The 17,839-nt window shown below is 40.2% G+C and overlaps 1 protein-coding gene across 1 annotated transcript; it reads left to right on the top strand.

Moving 5' to 3' along the window:
- Window positions 1–555: 555 nt before the first annotated feature.
- SUSD2 (sushi domain containing 2) lies at window positions 556–17,144 on the top strand. Its single transcript, XM_005421438.2, has 15 exons — window positions 556–864; window positions 2,121–2,325; window positions 3,616–3,767; window positions 4,258–4,425; window positions 4,651–4,825; window positions 6,223–6,424; window positions 7,460–7,545; window positions 7,763–8,031; window positions 9,013–9,156; window positions 9,545–9,700; window positions 10,719–10,967; window positions 11,274–11,546; window positions 12,076–12,261; window positions 16,469–16,559; window positions 16,862–17,144. The coding sequence occupies exons 1-15, from the start codon at window positions 798–800 to the stop codon at window positions 16,872–16,874; spliced, it is 2,436 nt and encodes an 811-aa protein (XP_005421495.1). The 5' UTR covers window positions 556–797; the 3' UTR covers window positions 16,875–17,144.
- The last annotated feature ends 695 nt before the right edge of the window (window positions 17,145–17,839 follow it).

The raw sequence follows: 17,839 nt of genomic DNA, 5'->3' as shown, positions 1-17,839 counted from the left end.
CAGAGAGGACTTGGGGACTTCACCTCCCCAGGACAGCCTGTCACCTGCACCTGAGACACTGGGGCTACGTGTTTTCCTTCCTGTGGAAAGGAGCTGTCATTCTCTGCCTGGATCCCATTGCTGGAATTTCAATTCCACCTCCAAAATTGCATATATCCAAGGACTGCTCCCACACGAGAGACGTGGTGCTGGGAAACAGGCAGAAGGGCTCTGAAATGGAGGGGAGCCCTCTGATTTAAGCCCTTAAAATGATGAAAAAGGGTGAGTTTCCTTCAATTTAACCCCTTAAAATGAGGGAAAAGGAGGGGTCTGCCTTCACTTAAATCAGCCCTCATGCTGTCACATCCAGTGCAGTAAGCATGCTTCCTCTGTATCTCAATATCTTCTGAACTAAACTGTACTGTCAGCATGTATTCTTTATCATTCTTCTAAGTGATAACAGGTTTTAGTTCCTCCAGCAAAATTAAAGCATAGAACTTTTGCCAATGACCCCATGGCCTTGAGCTTTGAAGCAGAAATGCTTGTAAAACAATAAACATCTACCCCGCTTTCAGAAAAAACTTGACTGTTAATGTGAAGGAGTTGCAGTGACTATCTCTCCTTCAATCTTTTCCTGGATTGGAGATGACCTCTGAAATGGAGCATTTCATTCAGTTTGTTTTGCTTCAGTAATTTACAACAAACCTTTGAACAGAGAGAATCTTGTTTATTTCTGGACACCCGTTTCCACTTAAGCCTTTTCCCAGACTAGCACGAAGACTACCACAACCAGCCATCCTGAATCATCTGGACAAAATATGAAATTCATTGGCTTGGATGTTTCTTTCTTCATTCTCTCCACCCTCACTGTTCTTTGGAATGCAGGTAAGTGATTTTCAAACATTTTGCTGCTTTTAACTGCAAACTTTTTTGACTTCTCTACTTCAGAATGCACACTTTGGTAAGAAATTGCTGATACCATCTATACAAGCTAAAGCAAAGGCACACAGGCCAGCTTTTACCTGCATGCTTCCATTTTCAATCCCTTCCTCTGTAATTTCCAGCAGGTCAGTGGATTTCTTCTGTAAGTAAACAGACAATCTGGAGAATGCAGTAAATATATTTAAAGACAGAGAAAAACTTTCCAGCTTCCCACATTGAACAAGTGTTTTTTACTTCCCTTCTTTGCATTTTCCTGTGCTTGTTCTTCACCACCCACCTTGATCCCTGCCTTTATTTTTGCTAGTGTCCTCCCAAATAATCAATCCTCCCTTAGTTCCTTTTTCATAATTGGCTCCAATTTTGCAAGATCCATGTCCAAATTTAGAATTTCTGATACTTACCTAGACCATTTCAGCATTGCATGATATTCTTGATATAGCTCCCAAGCAGAGTTATCCTTGCAAGATTCCACTTCGCAAAAGGTCCTCAGTGCTCCCAGCTGTCTCTGCAGCTTGTTCATCTCAATTAACTGCCCCTTAACTGTTTGTGAAATCCAGTAATTCTTGACAGTGCTACTGTAATGTCTGTCTTCTTCTCACTGTTTTATTTGTTGAGTAGTTTCCCATGTGATGTCCAGTAATTACTGACAGTCTGTAAGCCAAGAGCCTCCTCACCTGTCTGTGTACCCAGAGCTCCTAACACCTGCCTTAAGGCCAGACTCAAATCAAATGCACAAAAGAAAGACATTTCAGTAGCTCTTAATAAACTTGTGTTGGAGCCCATTTCATTGCTGATTTTAACTTTCCAAGAGCATTGGCTTTCTGTTCTTAATGATTCCCATGTAGGGTTAATGGTGGGGTTCTGGTACATTTAAGACTTATCCTCGAAAATAAATGTAATTAGTGACACACACTGAGGGGCTGCTCTGGAGATTTATCTGTCTATTACATGCAAAAATATCCATGGAATTCATGAAATGATATACTCTCTGGGAGGTAAATAAGTGTATTTTGCTATTCAAAATGGAGCAACCTTAATATGCAGGTGATTACAACCTTTACCTAAATACATTCCTAAACTAACATAACCAGCCTATTTTATTTACTTACAGCAGTCCTTTGGATGATGTACTTGTGCTTCAGAGAACATCTAGAAGAGTTCAATAACATTCCTGACTCTTTTTTTCTTCCTTTAACAAGGAGCTGAAGACTCTTGTGCACAGAGATGTGGGGAGCTGCTTGGTACCTGTTCTTGCCAGGTGACATGCCAGTCCTTGGGGACATGCTGTCCTGATTATAAAGAATTTTGTCTTCAAATTTCTCCATACTCGGGATCTCTTATGGGAGGCAAAGACTTTTTGATTAACAACACAGCTTTTGATCCCTCTTCTGTGCTAAAATGCAGGTGGGCCATGATTTTATATTCCTCTGCCAAAAGGAGGCAAAACTTTATAATCTCACTCTCCAGCAATGGGCAATTACCACAAAACAAGACCAGTCTACAGAGGAGTGAAAACTTTGTAAAGTTGTTACAATCCTGAAATGTACAAAAGTTCTGCTCAATCTCGCCCTCAAGCATGCCTGTTGACTGTATTTCCACACAGGATTGTTTCTTTTAGGTGGAGTTATTGTGTGGTACAATCATAACTCTGCTCATTCTCCCCTTAACATATTAAAACATTGTCGATATTTCTTTAGCATTTCCCTTTGTGGTAAAGTAGTATTTATTTCTTAACCTGAATGAGAAAACAGCAAGACAGAAATGTAGGTAGGACACCTGATGTTTTTCCTGTAAGAGAAAGCTGTGGATCCTAAATGTGTCAGCCTGTATCACACTTAGATGCACGTGGCACGTGCAATACATACAGTACACTGAATTTTGATGACCTAGATGTTGTGCTATTATTTCCACAGAAGGTTCTGAGTGAGATTTTGGAGTCCTTCCCATCTGGGTAGCAGTACCTGAAAAGGTTTTCAATTCTTTATTTGGAAAAACTTTGACCAAGGCATTCATTCTGTAGGACACAACTGTGCACTTCAAAGTACCAGCAGAGTTACATAATTATAGCCAAGGCAAATTCCAGTGCAGAAAAGCAAAGGTCCTGTTTCCTGGCAGACCCCAGCTCCCTCTGACACTTGGAATATTCAGTGTCCATATATCAGTCTTGAAGAGTCACAGGTGGGGTTAATCCCCAGGACTCTGGGCAAGAGCCCTAACTGGAATCAAATGGTTAAATAACAAGCAGTGCCTTCTGAGTTAACCTTTGCAACAGAAATTCTACATCAGCATGAAATTCCTTTCATTGCCCTCACAGGATTTACCAGGGGGAAAAAAACAAATCAGAAATTTGCAATAACTGCATCATGGTCATTGTTAGCCACCCTGTAATCCTACTAATGCTATAACATTATTTTCCTCTTCCTGTTGCCCATTTGTTGCTGATTTATCATGTCTCCCTCCCCCAGAAATTAAATAGTAAATTGAAGGTTTGTGGATGGCTGTATATTTGTGCAGTTCACAGCAGAATTCACATTGATGTAATGAGTAGATTTTTCCAGTTTATATTCCCTGCTACAAGCAAAACAGCCCCAGACTTGAAATGATCCACACATGACACAAGGTTGCTTGTTGAAGCACATTCAGAATATTCCTTCTATCTATGGTGACACTGAAAAGTGTTTTCAACATCTACAGGTTCAAGCAGCAAATCACAACCAGTGGCTATATTGACAAGGATGGAAAAGCCCACTGCATCTCCCCATTGCTTTATGAGACTGGCTTCATCCCTTTTGAAGTTTCTACAGATGCTGGATCAACGTTTCCCTACTCTGGAACTTGGTTATCAGGTTACTTATATCTACAGCATCCCTCTTCTTGCTATGTTCTTCCTCCATGCATGCAAGATTATAGAAGTCTTTTCCTTTTGATCAGTTTTTTTCTTCCTTAATAGGCCTCAGAAAAGAAAGTCTCACTGGCTTCATGTTAATTCATCTTTTGAGAGATGAACTTGCACAGCAATTGAGTACCAGCAGCAGCATTAACTGATAAAAAGTCCTGCTTAAAAATGAGGTTGACCAAAACTGTTCCCAGTTCATCCCTACTTCTATCCCTTTTTGTCCCTCTTCAAATAATTGCATTGTGGTGTTGCAATCTAAGGACTGCAAGCATTAGTAAGGGTTGCATTCTCTCAGCTTCAGCTTATTCTTTTCATGTCATGCATCCTGTACTGTGTAAAACATACCCAGGGGAAATCCTGCTAAATCTTAGAGTAGCACTTTTTCAGGACTATGCAAAGACAAAATGTCATAAGCCCTCTTTTTCTGCTCTGCAATGCAGTACATCACAGCAAAGTTTCAGACGGAGAAAAATGCACTTTGGTAAATGAGACAAAATGGCAATACTATGGCACCTCCAACACTGGTGGAAACTTAACTCTTACCTGGACACACCAGACACTTGCAACAACCCATGTCAACATAGAAGTCTGGGGATACCAGGAAACAGGTAAAGTGACCCTTTTCCTACAAGCATTTATCACACACATAACTCTTATGCAGAGCTCAGCACAGCTTGTGGTCACTTTCACTGAGACCTGCAAGTATAAATAACTGATTACAATAATGTCAGCTTTTCCTCTTCATTTACATGTGGGTGAAGACATCTCATTTCAATCTTGTGGCTATTGCTCTTTTGCAGCATCCAAAACCCTTTTCCTCCTCTATCTGACAGGTGACAGTTACTCAGAAAACTGGATGGCTGAATGGAAATACCTTTATACTTTGGCAAGAGGAACCCCCAATACAGGGAAATATTCTTTCATTCCTGTACCTGCTGAGGGAAATTACAGTACATGGGACTATGGAATTTTGAGAATTATACCCAGCAACTATTTTGATGGGCAGAGGCAAGTGCATCACAAATAATAATAATAATAATAATAATAATAATAATAATAATAATAATAATAATAGCTACCTTATAAGCTGTTGTCTCCTTTGGCATTCGAAACTGAGACTCAGGCTCCATTTCCTGGGAAAAAATGGGGAGAAAACTGGAAGGTTAAAAGTGAGAAAAACTCATTGGTCAACATAAAGACAGTTTACTCAGTAAAGAGGAGCATGGAGGAAGAATCGTGAAGTCTCCCATGAGCAGACTAATGCACAGTTAGTCACCCAGTAAGGGCTGCTTTGGAAAAACACCCCTGCACTTTTATTGATGGACATGCTGGTTTAGGGCATGGAATATCCCTTTGGTCAGTTTGGGTTGGCTGTCACAGCTGTGCTCCCTCCTGGCCTTCTCCCTGGGGCCAGCATGAGACACAGAGAAGACCTTGACACTTTGCCAGCAGGAGATAAACACTGGGGTGTTATCAGCACTGTCTTGGTCACAGATCTAAAATGTGGCTGCTATGAAGAAAATTCCTCCAGCCAAACCCATGGTCTCAGCAGAGTAGGATCTGCTGATTCTTTTGTTTTGTCACAACTGTGGAGGAGTCCCTAATTGTGGAACTCAATAACTGCTGCCACAGGCCTTCCTCTTCTATTTTCTATGCAGGTTTTTGCATTCCTTCAAATTTTATGGCCATTTTCTTTTATTTCATTGCATATTTCCCCGTGATTTTTTGTGAACTACCTGTGTAAGTGCTCCATGGATATTTCTTCATAATTCTTCCATATCTGCAGGTTTGATGTAGATGGTGTAGATTGTGAGTATATAAATGCCACCTCTTCAGTGTTACAACATATTGCTAATATGTCAGAACCTTTTTGAACATAAAAGGATAACCTGTTCCCCTTCTAGAGGGCTTTTTTTTACACTTTGTATAAGATATTTTTTTCACTGGGGAAAAGCAGAGTGGCTTTGGAACATTCCAAGGATTCTGAATGGTTTCTGTAGCCATTAGTCCTGATATTACTGGGGTGCAGTTGTTATGTTTTGTTAAAGAATCCAGATATTCTTCATTCTGGCCTAAATGAAATTGCAATGTCAAAAGGCATGAATACAAAACCTTCCTCTAAAAGGACCTATGTAAGCCAGAATCATGATTACTAAAATGTATTCTGATTATTGCATACTTGCAGCATGCTGTCCTGCCACCTCCTGAATTTGGAAAAATTTGATGTGCCATAACTTTTTGAAGGAAAAAGAAAGCAGTGGGCTTTGCAATTAAATAACTTGAAAGTCAAAAAATGCTTTTAAATTATAATTAGCAATTGAGCCACAGTGCTACTGTCAAAATAGTGCTTGTTGAGCTATCAGATCTATTTTTTGTTTCTCTTTTTTTTATTTTTTTTTTACCAGCAATATTCCATCAATCTGGAGCCCAGACCATGCATTGGCTTGGCACCTTGAGAAAGACTTCAGAAATGACCCAAATGCTTGGGCAACTGCAAAATGTATGGAATGGGACAGAAAAGAAGAGTTGCTTCCAAACTTCGTGGAAGAAATTATAGACTGCCCTTGCACCTTGGCACAGGCAAGAGCTGACACTGGCAGGTTCCATGTAAGTTATTAACTGATCCCTCTGGCTTATTACAATTCCAGGTGGAAGCTTAAGGAGTGCCAAACTCCACACACACCCCTGTTCCCTTCTCTAAACATCATTACAAGTAAATTTAGTTACATTTAGATTTGCCCAAGTAGCATATCAAATAGCAGAGGTAAATACAGCTTATCTAGGCAGTATGAATAGAAGTGCCTATAGAATAGGAGATGGAAATGACATTCAAACAGGGAATTAAAACAGGAATTCCAATGGCAGACTGAAAACACTCTGTGGAGCTGGGAGCAGGGATGGCTTCTTTGAGATCCTACAAGATGACAGTCTTTGTTTGAAGGGGATATTCCATACTGTAGCAAACTATTTCTGCTTAGTTTTTCATACTTTGCTGCAAACCCTTCTGCCATGTACATCAGAGCTCAAGCCCAGAGCTGTAATTCATTATTTCTTTTATCCTGCTTCCTTCCTCCTTCTCAGCTTCACTGTTATCAAGGAACTGACAAAAGCTAAGGAATCAATTGCCATTCATTCTACACTTTCACTAACACTGCTGATCTGAGGACAGATGAGAGTGACTTCCTCTCCTATTTATGATACCAAATGGTGGCATGTGTTTATGCATTAAAAAAAAAGTTTAGGTAAACATTGTTACTATTCTGGTTATGAAGCTCCAAACATGATGTGTAAAACTTGTGAAGATAAAGAATAGATCTACTGGCTCTATCTAAGAACATAGGATAAACATTTACTCTGTGTCTGTGTTTGTTTTACACTTACAGTTGAATCCCCATCTGGCTGCCTTTGTTCTTCAAGGTCTGTTGTAACAGACTGCAAAATGTTCAGGTCAGACATGTTACTCCAGACACTTGAGTATTAAATTCACCATCTTTCCTATCATTCCGTGCTATTCAACACAACCTTAACCAGTTCATGTCAACTTTACACACATGTCAGATACGAAAGGTGGGAACAGAATGTAAGAACAGAAAGGACAATGAGGCAAGAACCCCATTAAGTGTGAACATTGATCTTTTTCAGACAGATTATGGCTGCGACATTGAAAAGGGGAGTGTGTGTACTTATCATCCTGGTGCTGTGCATTGTGTAAGAGCCATTCAAGCCAGGTAAAGAACTTCTTTTAAACTGCATTTTTTTGGTTAATCCTTTCACCTCAGAGACAGCATCATCACAGAAATCAGGGGTGAAGTCTAACTGCACATCAGATAAAGCTTGGCAAACAAAAGATTTATCTGTATCCATAAAAAGTCAGTAAGAAACCCCTAAATAGAAATGGACCCCACAGAGCTAAATGATGATTTTCTTGCTGCTTTTCTCAATCAGTCCCCAGTATGGGGCTGGACAGCAGTGCTGCTATGACTCCACGGGAACCCAAATCCTCACACACGACTCCACCGGAGGCAGCACACCTGATCGAGGACATGACTGGGGTTCACCACCTTTCTTGAAGCCTCCCCGGATACCTGGCTTTTCCCACTGGCTTTATGATGTTATCAGCTTCTATTACTGCTGCCTGTGGTCTGAGAATTGTGATTTCTATATGAAAAGGCGGCCCTCTAGTGACTGCAGGACGTACCGCCCTCCCCGAGCTGGTAAGGGCTCCAGAATTTCCTTATGGAGAGTAGATTTTTCATACAGTGTTGGCTTTTAGAATATTTCTATATGTGCCTATATGAGTTGACAATGGTGAGGGTACAATGTCCTGTGGAAAAATTCCATGGAAGGTTTCTCTTGATCTATCACTTACAAAATCTGTATGTGTTTTTTAATTGGGCTGCAAGATTTTCTGATGTTGAGCATCTCACTCATCCCTGAAACCTAAATAGCCAAAGCATAGTAGTCAATGCTCACGACTTTATATCATCAGCATGGATTTCTTCAGGAAAAAAACGTGGTTAGAGGTGGTTAATGACAGGTAGGAAGTAGCTGGAAAAGCTGTCATGATGAGAAATACTCATATCAAATAAGAAAGTTTTACAATTTATAGTAGGTCTGGTTTTATTCCACTTGCTTTCAACTCAGTCATCAAGTCTTGCCATACCTCTGTTGCTGCCACATTTTGCCTTCTATGCTGCTGAGATGCTGAGGTGTCCAGCAGGACTTGGCCTCCCACAAAGAAGTGCAAAGAGGCAGCAGTTTGCATCAGGAAAAAAGGAGAAAACTGTAGAGGGCATTGCATTAGGTATTTAGGGGTTGTGAATCAGTGGTCTGGCTGCCTAAAGAAACCCCATCAAAAGTATTGGCAGAAGCAGAGTTTGAATTTGTGAAAATACAACTTTACAACTTGATGACAAGGTGCATTGTATTAGTTACCATACAGATTAAAGCATACAAAAGAAGATAAATAATTAGGAACTTAGAGAAATTTACATGGAAGTTGGAAATGCAAAAGGGGATAAGGGTGCAAAGGATATGGATCCAAAGATAAGGCAATAGCTCTGTCTTCATGTCCAAATCTCCCCATATATTGCATGTGACACAGACTTCTAGCCTCTTTCTTTTCTCATGAACTTGAGGAGTAACAGGTTGTGATTTTTGCTTGTTCTTAATTTTCTTTTTGCTTTTAAAAATAGCATCTGCTTTTGGGGATCCTCATTTCTTTACATTTGATGGTCTGAACTTCACCTTCAATGGCCTAGGAGAATACACATTGGTAGAGTCTGATCTCACATCCCTGAGAGTGCAAGGGAGGACACAGCAGGCACACTTTTCCAATGGTAAGTTGGTAAGAGAGGAAGCAGAGCTTCTGAACTGAGATTTGAAGAACTAAGATTTGATATTTGCTTGATTTGCACTTAGCAGCAATCCTCCTGTCACCTCTAGTCCTCTTTTTTGGCCATTTGTGAACAGTCACAATTCTGAAGATAATCAGAAAGCAGACAACCTCTTCAGGAAAAGCTTCCCAATCAAACTTTAATTGCTAGGTTTTTTATTGGGTTTGAGTATTGGAAGTGTAAAGTTTTCTACTGTGTTTAAGAGCTCCAAAAAAAAATCTTATTTCTCTCCATGCCCATTCTCATCAATAAGGAAACATAAGGCCAGTTCTAGAAATCAGTCAATGCCAGCTGATGCATTTTGATAGCATTGGTTTTTTTCATTTGGAAGGAACTGGGGCTCAGGGGACAGGCTTGTGTGCAGTGGCCATGCAGGAGAACAACTCTGATGTGATTGAAGTGCGCTACTCTGAGGATTTGCACCTGGAGGTCCTCCTGAACCAGAGGGTTCTCAGCTTCTCTGAACAAACTTGGATGGACTTGAAAGGTTAGTTACACATATCAGCCTCTCATTCTCATGGAGCCCATGGACAGTTAAAAGTGTCTCTAGGTGCATGCATTTCAATTCTTTTTTCAGCATCCTTTTGTCAAGTATTTTAGGTGGCTTCAGTGTCCACGGTTTCTATGTCCTCTTTCACTTGTTTGTAGAGCAGTGGTTTTCCTCCTCATCCTGTGGACAGTGAATGGAATTAAAACCTCTGTCCTCTACATTCTGCTTTGAGCTTACTGCATCTAATGCAATGAAGCCTACCAAATAAAGTGAAATATAACTAAAATATATACTAAAATATGACTCCATTTTATATTTACCTATTGGGAGCTCTCTCAATAGGTCAGATATTATTCCTCTATTCTTCTGCCAAAAAGACTATCAAAAATTGACTTTTTGTCCAACAGGGCTGTGATCATTTGATTAGTCTTAATGATAATTTGACAAATACTCATGATGCATCACTTCCACTTTAACATCAATCCCCCTATTCAGCAGAGGAGCATTTCTGTGGCTAGCAATTCATATTCCTCACGTGGCTGAGGAGCAGGTGGAGGGCTACACTGCCAAGGAGCTGCAGAAGCAGAGATGCAGGGAGGAAAAAAAATGGAAGGGACATTGAGGGAGCCTGGAGAAGAAGCCATATTAGGGAGGTGTTGACAAGACAAGGGAGAAAGAGAGGAAAACTGTGACCACTGAGAGCGGTGCTTCCAGCTCACAGCCACTCTCTGATGTGGCCATCTCATATCTTTAAGCTCCTGGGACACTGGCAGGAGGCATCTTATATCAACAGTGGACCTCTTTTGCTGCCACTCTCTAGTAGCCATCTAATCACAATTGTAGGGTGAAGGTGTGGCTTCCCTTTAAATTCTTCTCAGAGTGCAGCTCAGAGTGGAAGGGAGGAAAAGCTGTATGGAAAATGGTTAAAACTGATGGTTTTAACTGATGCTAAAACACAATATTTTTTTCACCATGGATAATTCGCTATTTTGTCCTCTTCCTCTCATGGTTATAGGTCTCTTTCTCTATTCTACACCTGATCAGAACATCACAGTGATGTTCTCTTCTGGGTCTGGAGTGGAAATAAGGGGAAATGGAGGATTTCTGGCCCTGACAATTCTGCTCCCAGAGAAGTTTATGAATCACACATGGGGTCTCCTTGGAGTAATGAATGACAATCCACAGGATGACTACACCTTCAAGAATAAAACCACCATGTCAGTTCATGCAAGTCCCCAGCAGGTGTTTGAGTTTGGAGCTAGCTGTAAGTAATTTTTATGGTCTATGATTACATTTTCTTTACAAATTTAAGACAGCTTATGATTTAAGGACTAGGAAATAAAGTCTGTGCCAAGCAACCAGTACTGGGGGAAGAGAAGGGAGTAAGAGAAATATGCCCTCCTCTACCCACCTGGGGAGTGAAAACAGAGCCATGGTGGAGGGCTCAGCGCTTTGTACCTATATTTCTTCCAGCTCTGGTCACATTTCTGTAGATAAACACCTGGATTAGTAGCAGAAGGTGGTCTATGTTGGCAATGTTACAATTGAATCTCTCTTTCTGTCTCCCAAGGGGCAATTGAAAATGGAACTTCCCTGTTTACTTATGACACGGAGTTCTTACTGGACAGTTTCTTTTATGGGGACAAGCACAATGCCTCCTTCCTGCCTGTGTTCTCCCCTCATGAAGACCCTGCTGACCCCCTGCTAGAAGAGATGGTCTCACGCTGTGGCTCTGATCCATTCTGCAGATTTGATGTCCTGACAACAAGAAACCCTCAAGTGGGAAGTTCCACAAGACTTTCCCATCAGAATCACAAGCTGTTGGTGGAACATCTAGAGCCAGGTGATACAACATTCCACAAAACATCATTACAGAATAACAGGATATTCTGAGTTGGAAGGGACCCACTGGGATCATCAAGTCCAGTCCTTAAGTGAATGGCCCATAGGGAGCATCACTACAGATATTTCTACAGGGCATCTAAAGAGTTAACACTGTTTGAGGAGGCTCTGCTTAACTGTAAAACTGTTCATGCACCTATAAATAATCTGATCATGGGGAATCATCTTTGTACCAGGAAATCTCTGTACTGATAGAATACTTAGGCAAACTCAAAATAAGTTTCTTTCCATTTCCTCCACTATAACACCACAGTGTAGAAAGTTTATCTTCATTTTATATGCATTAAGCTGTCTTCCTTGGACTTCAAAATAAATTTTAAAAGTAGCAGGAAGTATTGTCTCTCAGATAGCCTAAAAATCTTTGTTTTTCCATGAGTTGCCACTAAAATGCTGTTTGAATCATTGTAATGGAGATTTGCTGGTCTAAGTCCTAAGTACTAAACTCTAACCAGATATGTTTTTTTTATTAGTGATCTCTTGTGGCTGGCTGGATCATCCAACCAATGGAAGAAAGAATAATACGAACTACCTGCTGGGCTCAACCATCAATTTCACCTGCAATGAGGGCTATGAACTCACAGGAGGGTCACAGGAAAGAACTTGCCAAGTGTCAGGAGCCTGGTCAGGGGACACACCCCAGTGCAGCCAAGTAACAGGTCTGTTGCCTTTTAGGTATCACATATTGTCACTAAAAAATCATTATCAAGGACAAGGCAATCTCAGCAGACCATGTTGGCCCTTGACAAAAGCAACTTCTCTTCCTTGGTAAAACATTGGACATGAGATGTCTGAATTTCTAGAAAGACTATTATTCAAATCTAAATTACAGGTGACTTATGGTGGTTCTGTGCATTTTGGTGGAGGTTTTAGATTTTTGTTTTATCAGTGGTTATAGGTACCTGAAGGGTGGGTGAAAAGTGGATGGAGCCAAGATTTTTTCAGTGGTGCCCAGGGACAAGACCAGAGGCCACAGGCATGCTCTGAAGCCCAGTAAGCTTCCCTCTGAACATCAGAAACCTTTTTTACTGTGATTATGACTGAGCACTGGCACAGCTTGCCCAGAATAGTTCCAAAGTCTCCCTCCCTGGAGATATTCAAAAGTTGTCAGGTCATGGTCCTGGGCAACTCGCTCTGGGTGGTCCTGCTTGAACAGGGGAGTTGGACAAAATGACCTCCAGAGGTCCCATCCCACCTCAACTCTTCTGTGATTCTGTAATTCTGTGATTCAAGAGCAGACACAGCCCACACTTGTTGAACCCTTCCACTCTTTTTTTTCTAAAAGATTATCTTATCTCAAAACATAATTCCATTATTCTATAGCAGTAAAAGTATTGTGAATGATGCAGTAGTATTTGGAATAAATAAGACAGATTTATTCCCCCTCTTGTGTACTACTAATAGATTATCAGTTAGCCTGGGACTGTTGGATTTAGTAGCAGTTTAGTAGCATAGGCTGTCTCTATGATTTACAGAAAATGGCCCAAAATTTTCTTTTTATTCATTCACCACATACACTCCAAATGTCCTCAAGATGGCAATATTTCAAAGCACCAGGGTGGTGCAAGGCCAGATGGCATGTTGAAGCACTTTCAATGCTGAGTTAATAGCTCCCAAAAGCACTCATCAAATAATTCATACTAACAGATTCTCCATTCTAAGACCCTTCCAAAGAAATGTGGGAAGTGCACTTCACATCAGCAATGAATTCCTGTCATGCTGGCACATTTCATCAGCCTCTGCTGCCTGTACCAATTGCTTGTACATTTCCAATGCAGTTCTGAAATCAGTAATATTTTTAAGATGAACTGAAGTGAGTTTGGGCAGCAGAAGAATTCACAAAGGCCAGATCTTAAATAGGCAATGGCAAAACTTTCTGCCAAGCTGAAAGCTAAGAATATTTTTCCACTGCTGCCATCAACCACATACATACTGGATAAGAGCCAGTCAGTCTCAATAAGCAAAACAGATGCTGACATTTACACTAGCAAAAGGGGGACAGAAAGGCAGCCCTGTGAGATCAGAGGAAAGGAGCTGGAAGATATGCAGTGATTGATTGCATTCAGAATGATGGAGATGTGGCACAGCTTTGTGGATAAGCAAACAAAACACACAATGTTTTCCAATGCTTTCCTGGAAGGTGGCAAAGAAAAACAAGGTGTGAAAGAATTTTATTGATCTTATTGCAACAGAGATCTTCCTTACTATTTGATATTTTTTGTTCTAGTTAATTTGTAATGCGAACCAAAATTGATGGTTTTTATTAGCTGCAGGAAGTTGGAGTATGGCAGTGCTGCCCACAGCAGCAGGATACTGACAACACCAACAACTGAGCAACACAATATAAAATACAAATTTCTCCATTCTTTTTTTCTTACTACTATGCCCTACTAGTGGCATTTATAGCTAGCCTTGTTTCTCCTTCTTCCATAAGGTGTTCTGCTAGATGTCAGTGATTGTCAGAGGAGGCTATTTTATTGACAGGCCCAGGTCTCTACAGAGAAGAGAGACAATACAGTTCAAAGTTTCTTTCACTAATATCTAAACTTCTCATATTTTTAAAGCATGGACAGCTAGCACTTGCTTTCCACTAAATAAACTTCCGCCCATGGTCCAAGACACAGATGAAATCCAGTGCCAGTTTTCCTTGTCTTACTTCTCTACTTGGCCATTTTCTCTATTCTCCATCCCCCAAGCCTTCTCTTCTCCAGAACAGAAAAGGTCCTTGTGTTGTCAAAATCTGTTGTTCCTGAGGTCAGTTTTCTTTATTGTTTTCCTCCTTACACAGCAGCACGCTGCTGTTTCACCAACATCCATTTTATCAAGTCCTGTGACAAAGACCTTCTTGACACCAGGAAAATGCTGACAAAATTAATGGACAGCCCTTCCCAATTTCTGGGTGCCTGAATGGGTGACCACTGACCTAGCCACTGTGATCAGCAGTCACTTTTTTACTTTGAAAGTGAACTATTAAACACAAACTTTCTGAAGTTATTTCTTTCATGCTGCTCAGGAGCACAGGGCCCAGCCCTCTGTTATTCTAAGCTTACAGGTGTATTTCTTTACAGTTCTGTGTTCATGACACTGCAGTTTTGTTGCACATCAGGTTCAAGCTCTATCTTGCAAATCATCAAGGTTTTTTTAAATTGCTATATGCCTTTTCGAAAAAGAATATTTAAAATAAAGGCAAGGGAGCCAGTAAAATTGGATAGGAAAAGAGGTGGAAACAAGAAAATGTCATGCCAGTTATTTTACAAAATCCATTTTGGTATTTTGAAACTTCAAATACAAATTATGTTGTTGGGCATGCATATTGTTGTTTTTGAGTTTTGCTTCCTTAGACTAAAGTTTCCATGGAAATCCTCTGCTAATAATTATTTTGCTATGCTTCTAATTACAATCCCACTGCAAGTCTTGCCAGTACCACAGCAAGCTCTCTTCACAGAATATCACAAAGAGGAAGAACAAAGAAGCCATCCGGCAAAAGCAAAAAGGAGATTCTAGTAAAATGAGATGTAATATCCAGCTAAAAATCATAAGATAGTGGCAACATATGTACATAGAGTCTTTTTGAGACAGACAATATGGTGATGTTAAGGGCAATCTAGTTTTGTTTGTCTTTTGGGTTACATTCTCCTTTCCCCCCCTCCTCCTCTATTCACTTTTAGATTTCCTTTTCCAGTCTCAGGCTCTGTGTAAATGCTGTTCATTTTGAAAAGCTGTCAGAAATCTCATTAGTCTTCTGTGTTTTTTTCAAACACAAAGATTTCACAACAGAGGCAAATCACTACTGGACTAACTACTTGAGCCAGTGGTGGGTTCTCATCACTTGGCAGGGACTGGGTGCCTCCCTGTGTAGGATGTGTAAGACGAACATTAAGTCTTGTTCAGAAGTTACTGGATGATAGATCAATGCTTGTGAAACAGTTTATGTATCCCATTTCTTTCCTTAAACTTCACTATAAACCAAATCAGCAGCTGAATAATCTGTTCTAGGATCACAGAAGTGTCTGTTATGCCATCACTGTGTGCTAGGCTGTGGGTTGGGCAGATGTGACAAAGTGATGGAAGGAAGGGCTGAAAAAAAGGCAGCCCTGATGTATTAAGGCTCAGATACAAAATGCAGGGATCATTGTTTCACCCAGACAGTTCACTTCACATGTTACATCTAACTTTTACAAATATTCTTATATGGTAATCTGCCACTGCTTAGTAGAATAAGAAAACAAAATGATAATTTTTATTCAAAATTTGTTTTGTATCTGGTTTCTTTCTCTCCTTCAGCTGTCCTTGTTAGGCAGTCACAGAATCAAGTTGACACTTTTTGTGTTTTAGTGGGGTCAAACTCTCTGATGCAGTTCAATGTACCCATATCAGAGCAGTCACTTCTCTTTTATGTAGATTATTAAGCAGCAAAGGTAGTTTCAGATTTTAATGCCAAAATAGGGGTAATGTTTAAAGTAATCAAACCGTATGGAATAAGGATTGAAAACCATTTCAGTTCTTGGGACTGACAGTTCCAGGTCAATATTGCACATTCAACATGTTGACTACAAATTAACCACTAGCCACCCTTTGTGTTACAAAGCTTTTGCAGCCACCTGCCCTAACAGTCAAATGTAGGAATCCTGTGAGTTCCTAATCTTTATCAGAGAATCTGAAAGGGTAGAGGGTTGGAAGGGACCTCTGGACATCATTCAGTCCAATCCCACTGCCAAGAGAGGCAGTTCCACAAATATAGAGAACTGAAAAATTAACACTACATGTGTAATTTCAAAAATTGTCACACAACTGCATTCAAACAGATATGAAGAAATGTGTATCAAAGTCTTCATGGTTTTTTTGTGGTTGGTCTCTGTTTTTCAGCTATCAAACAAGTAATTGTTATTGGCAGTGTATTTGGATTAGTCGGCCTTGCAGTCCTGGGACGTCTGGGTTATTTATGCAGAAAGGAGAGGTAAGCCTTAACTGAATTGAAAACACAAATGAACCTCCTAAAGAAATAGCAACTGCTATGACTTTTTAAATAATAATTTAATAATGACCACTGGCAACAAACTGCTAGTATGCTACTGGTAAAAAAAAGTGCAACTGATGTATAAACACTTAACTGTATGTGAAACTGACTAGTGGAGAAAGAGGGCAGAGTAGTGAATGAAAATGGTTTTGCTTAGGAATACTGGTGGATTGAAATGGAGATATGTTTTTTTTCTGAACTGTTAGCAACTGTTACAAAATTTTAAGCCTTCTCTGTTCCAGTGTCCACAAGTAATACAATACCAGATAAAATGGAATCAAAATTGAGTGAACGGAAAAAAAAATGGGGTTACAGCCTTTCGAAAGAAGACTGCATGTGTGAGGAAGAACTAAGTACTTCTGAACCTGTCACAAAAAAGAAAAAAAAAAGCACAGTGCCAAGCTAACAGAACACTGATATTGTTTTCCAGTATTTCATCACTTAAAAATGCTACATTCACAACGAATTCAGCTCAAAGAAATAAGAATGTGGCATATTATGCTGTGATATTAAAATTTATGTGTAAAGCCATGCTACTATATGAAGACCATTTTTTGCTTTCTGTATGTGTCACAAGGGCCAAAAGAAATGTAAGTATATTTTCCCCCTCAAAATCAACCTTACAGCTTTATATGGCAGAAGATTTCTGTATGCTAAAAGTGAGATGCATCCACACTGTGTATTGATACAACAGTTGAGGCCTACAAACTGTATTTTGATTGTTCCCTTCAGAATAGCAAATTGTTCTCTGCCTGTATGGGTTGCTATTTGATTACACAGCAGTGTTGTAAAGGGGGTACAAGGATGTACCTTGTACAAAGGATGTTTGCCCTGTTTCTGTTCCTGACAAAGCAACTTTTTAAATGCTTTTTTAACTGTTAGTGTGGTTTTTTTTTCCCTGTTGAAACAGCAAAGCTGTTCTATCATTACTAAAATGTCTCACAGACCAAGTAAGAACTTTGTAAAAGTTTAGATGATTGCTTGACGTTACCACCTTGACACTTTGTCCTTTGGTATCTTCAGGCAGATACAAACAAACAAAACCCCAAACCAAACAAACCACAAATCCAAACCCTATCTTTCTGCACGTGCATTTTCAGAAAGCAACGATGCTCCTTTCGCCTGGGGAGCTGCTGGCTGCTGTGTTTGTGTTTGTCGCTCGGGGTGTGCTGCGCTCTAGGCGTGGGTGTCCCCTCACGTCCCCGTGTCCGTGCCCGCCC

The sequence above is a fragment of the Geospiza fortis genome, unplaced genomic scaffold (genome assembly GCF_000277835.1).
Source record: "Geospiza fortis unplaced genomic scaffold, GeoFor_1.0 scaffold408, whole genome shotgun sequence".
In the NCBI taxonomy this organism is placed as follows: domain Eukaryota; kingdom Metazoa; phylum Chordata; class Aves; order Passeriformes; family Thraupidae; genus Geospiza; species Geospiza fortis.
This window is presented reverse-complemented; position numbering and strand designations above follow the sequence as displayed.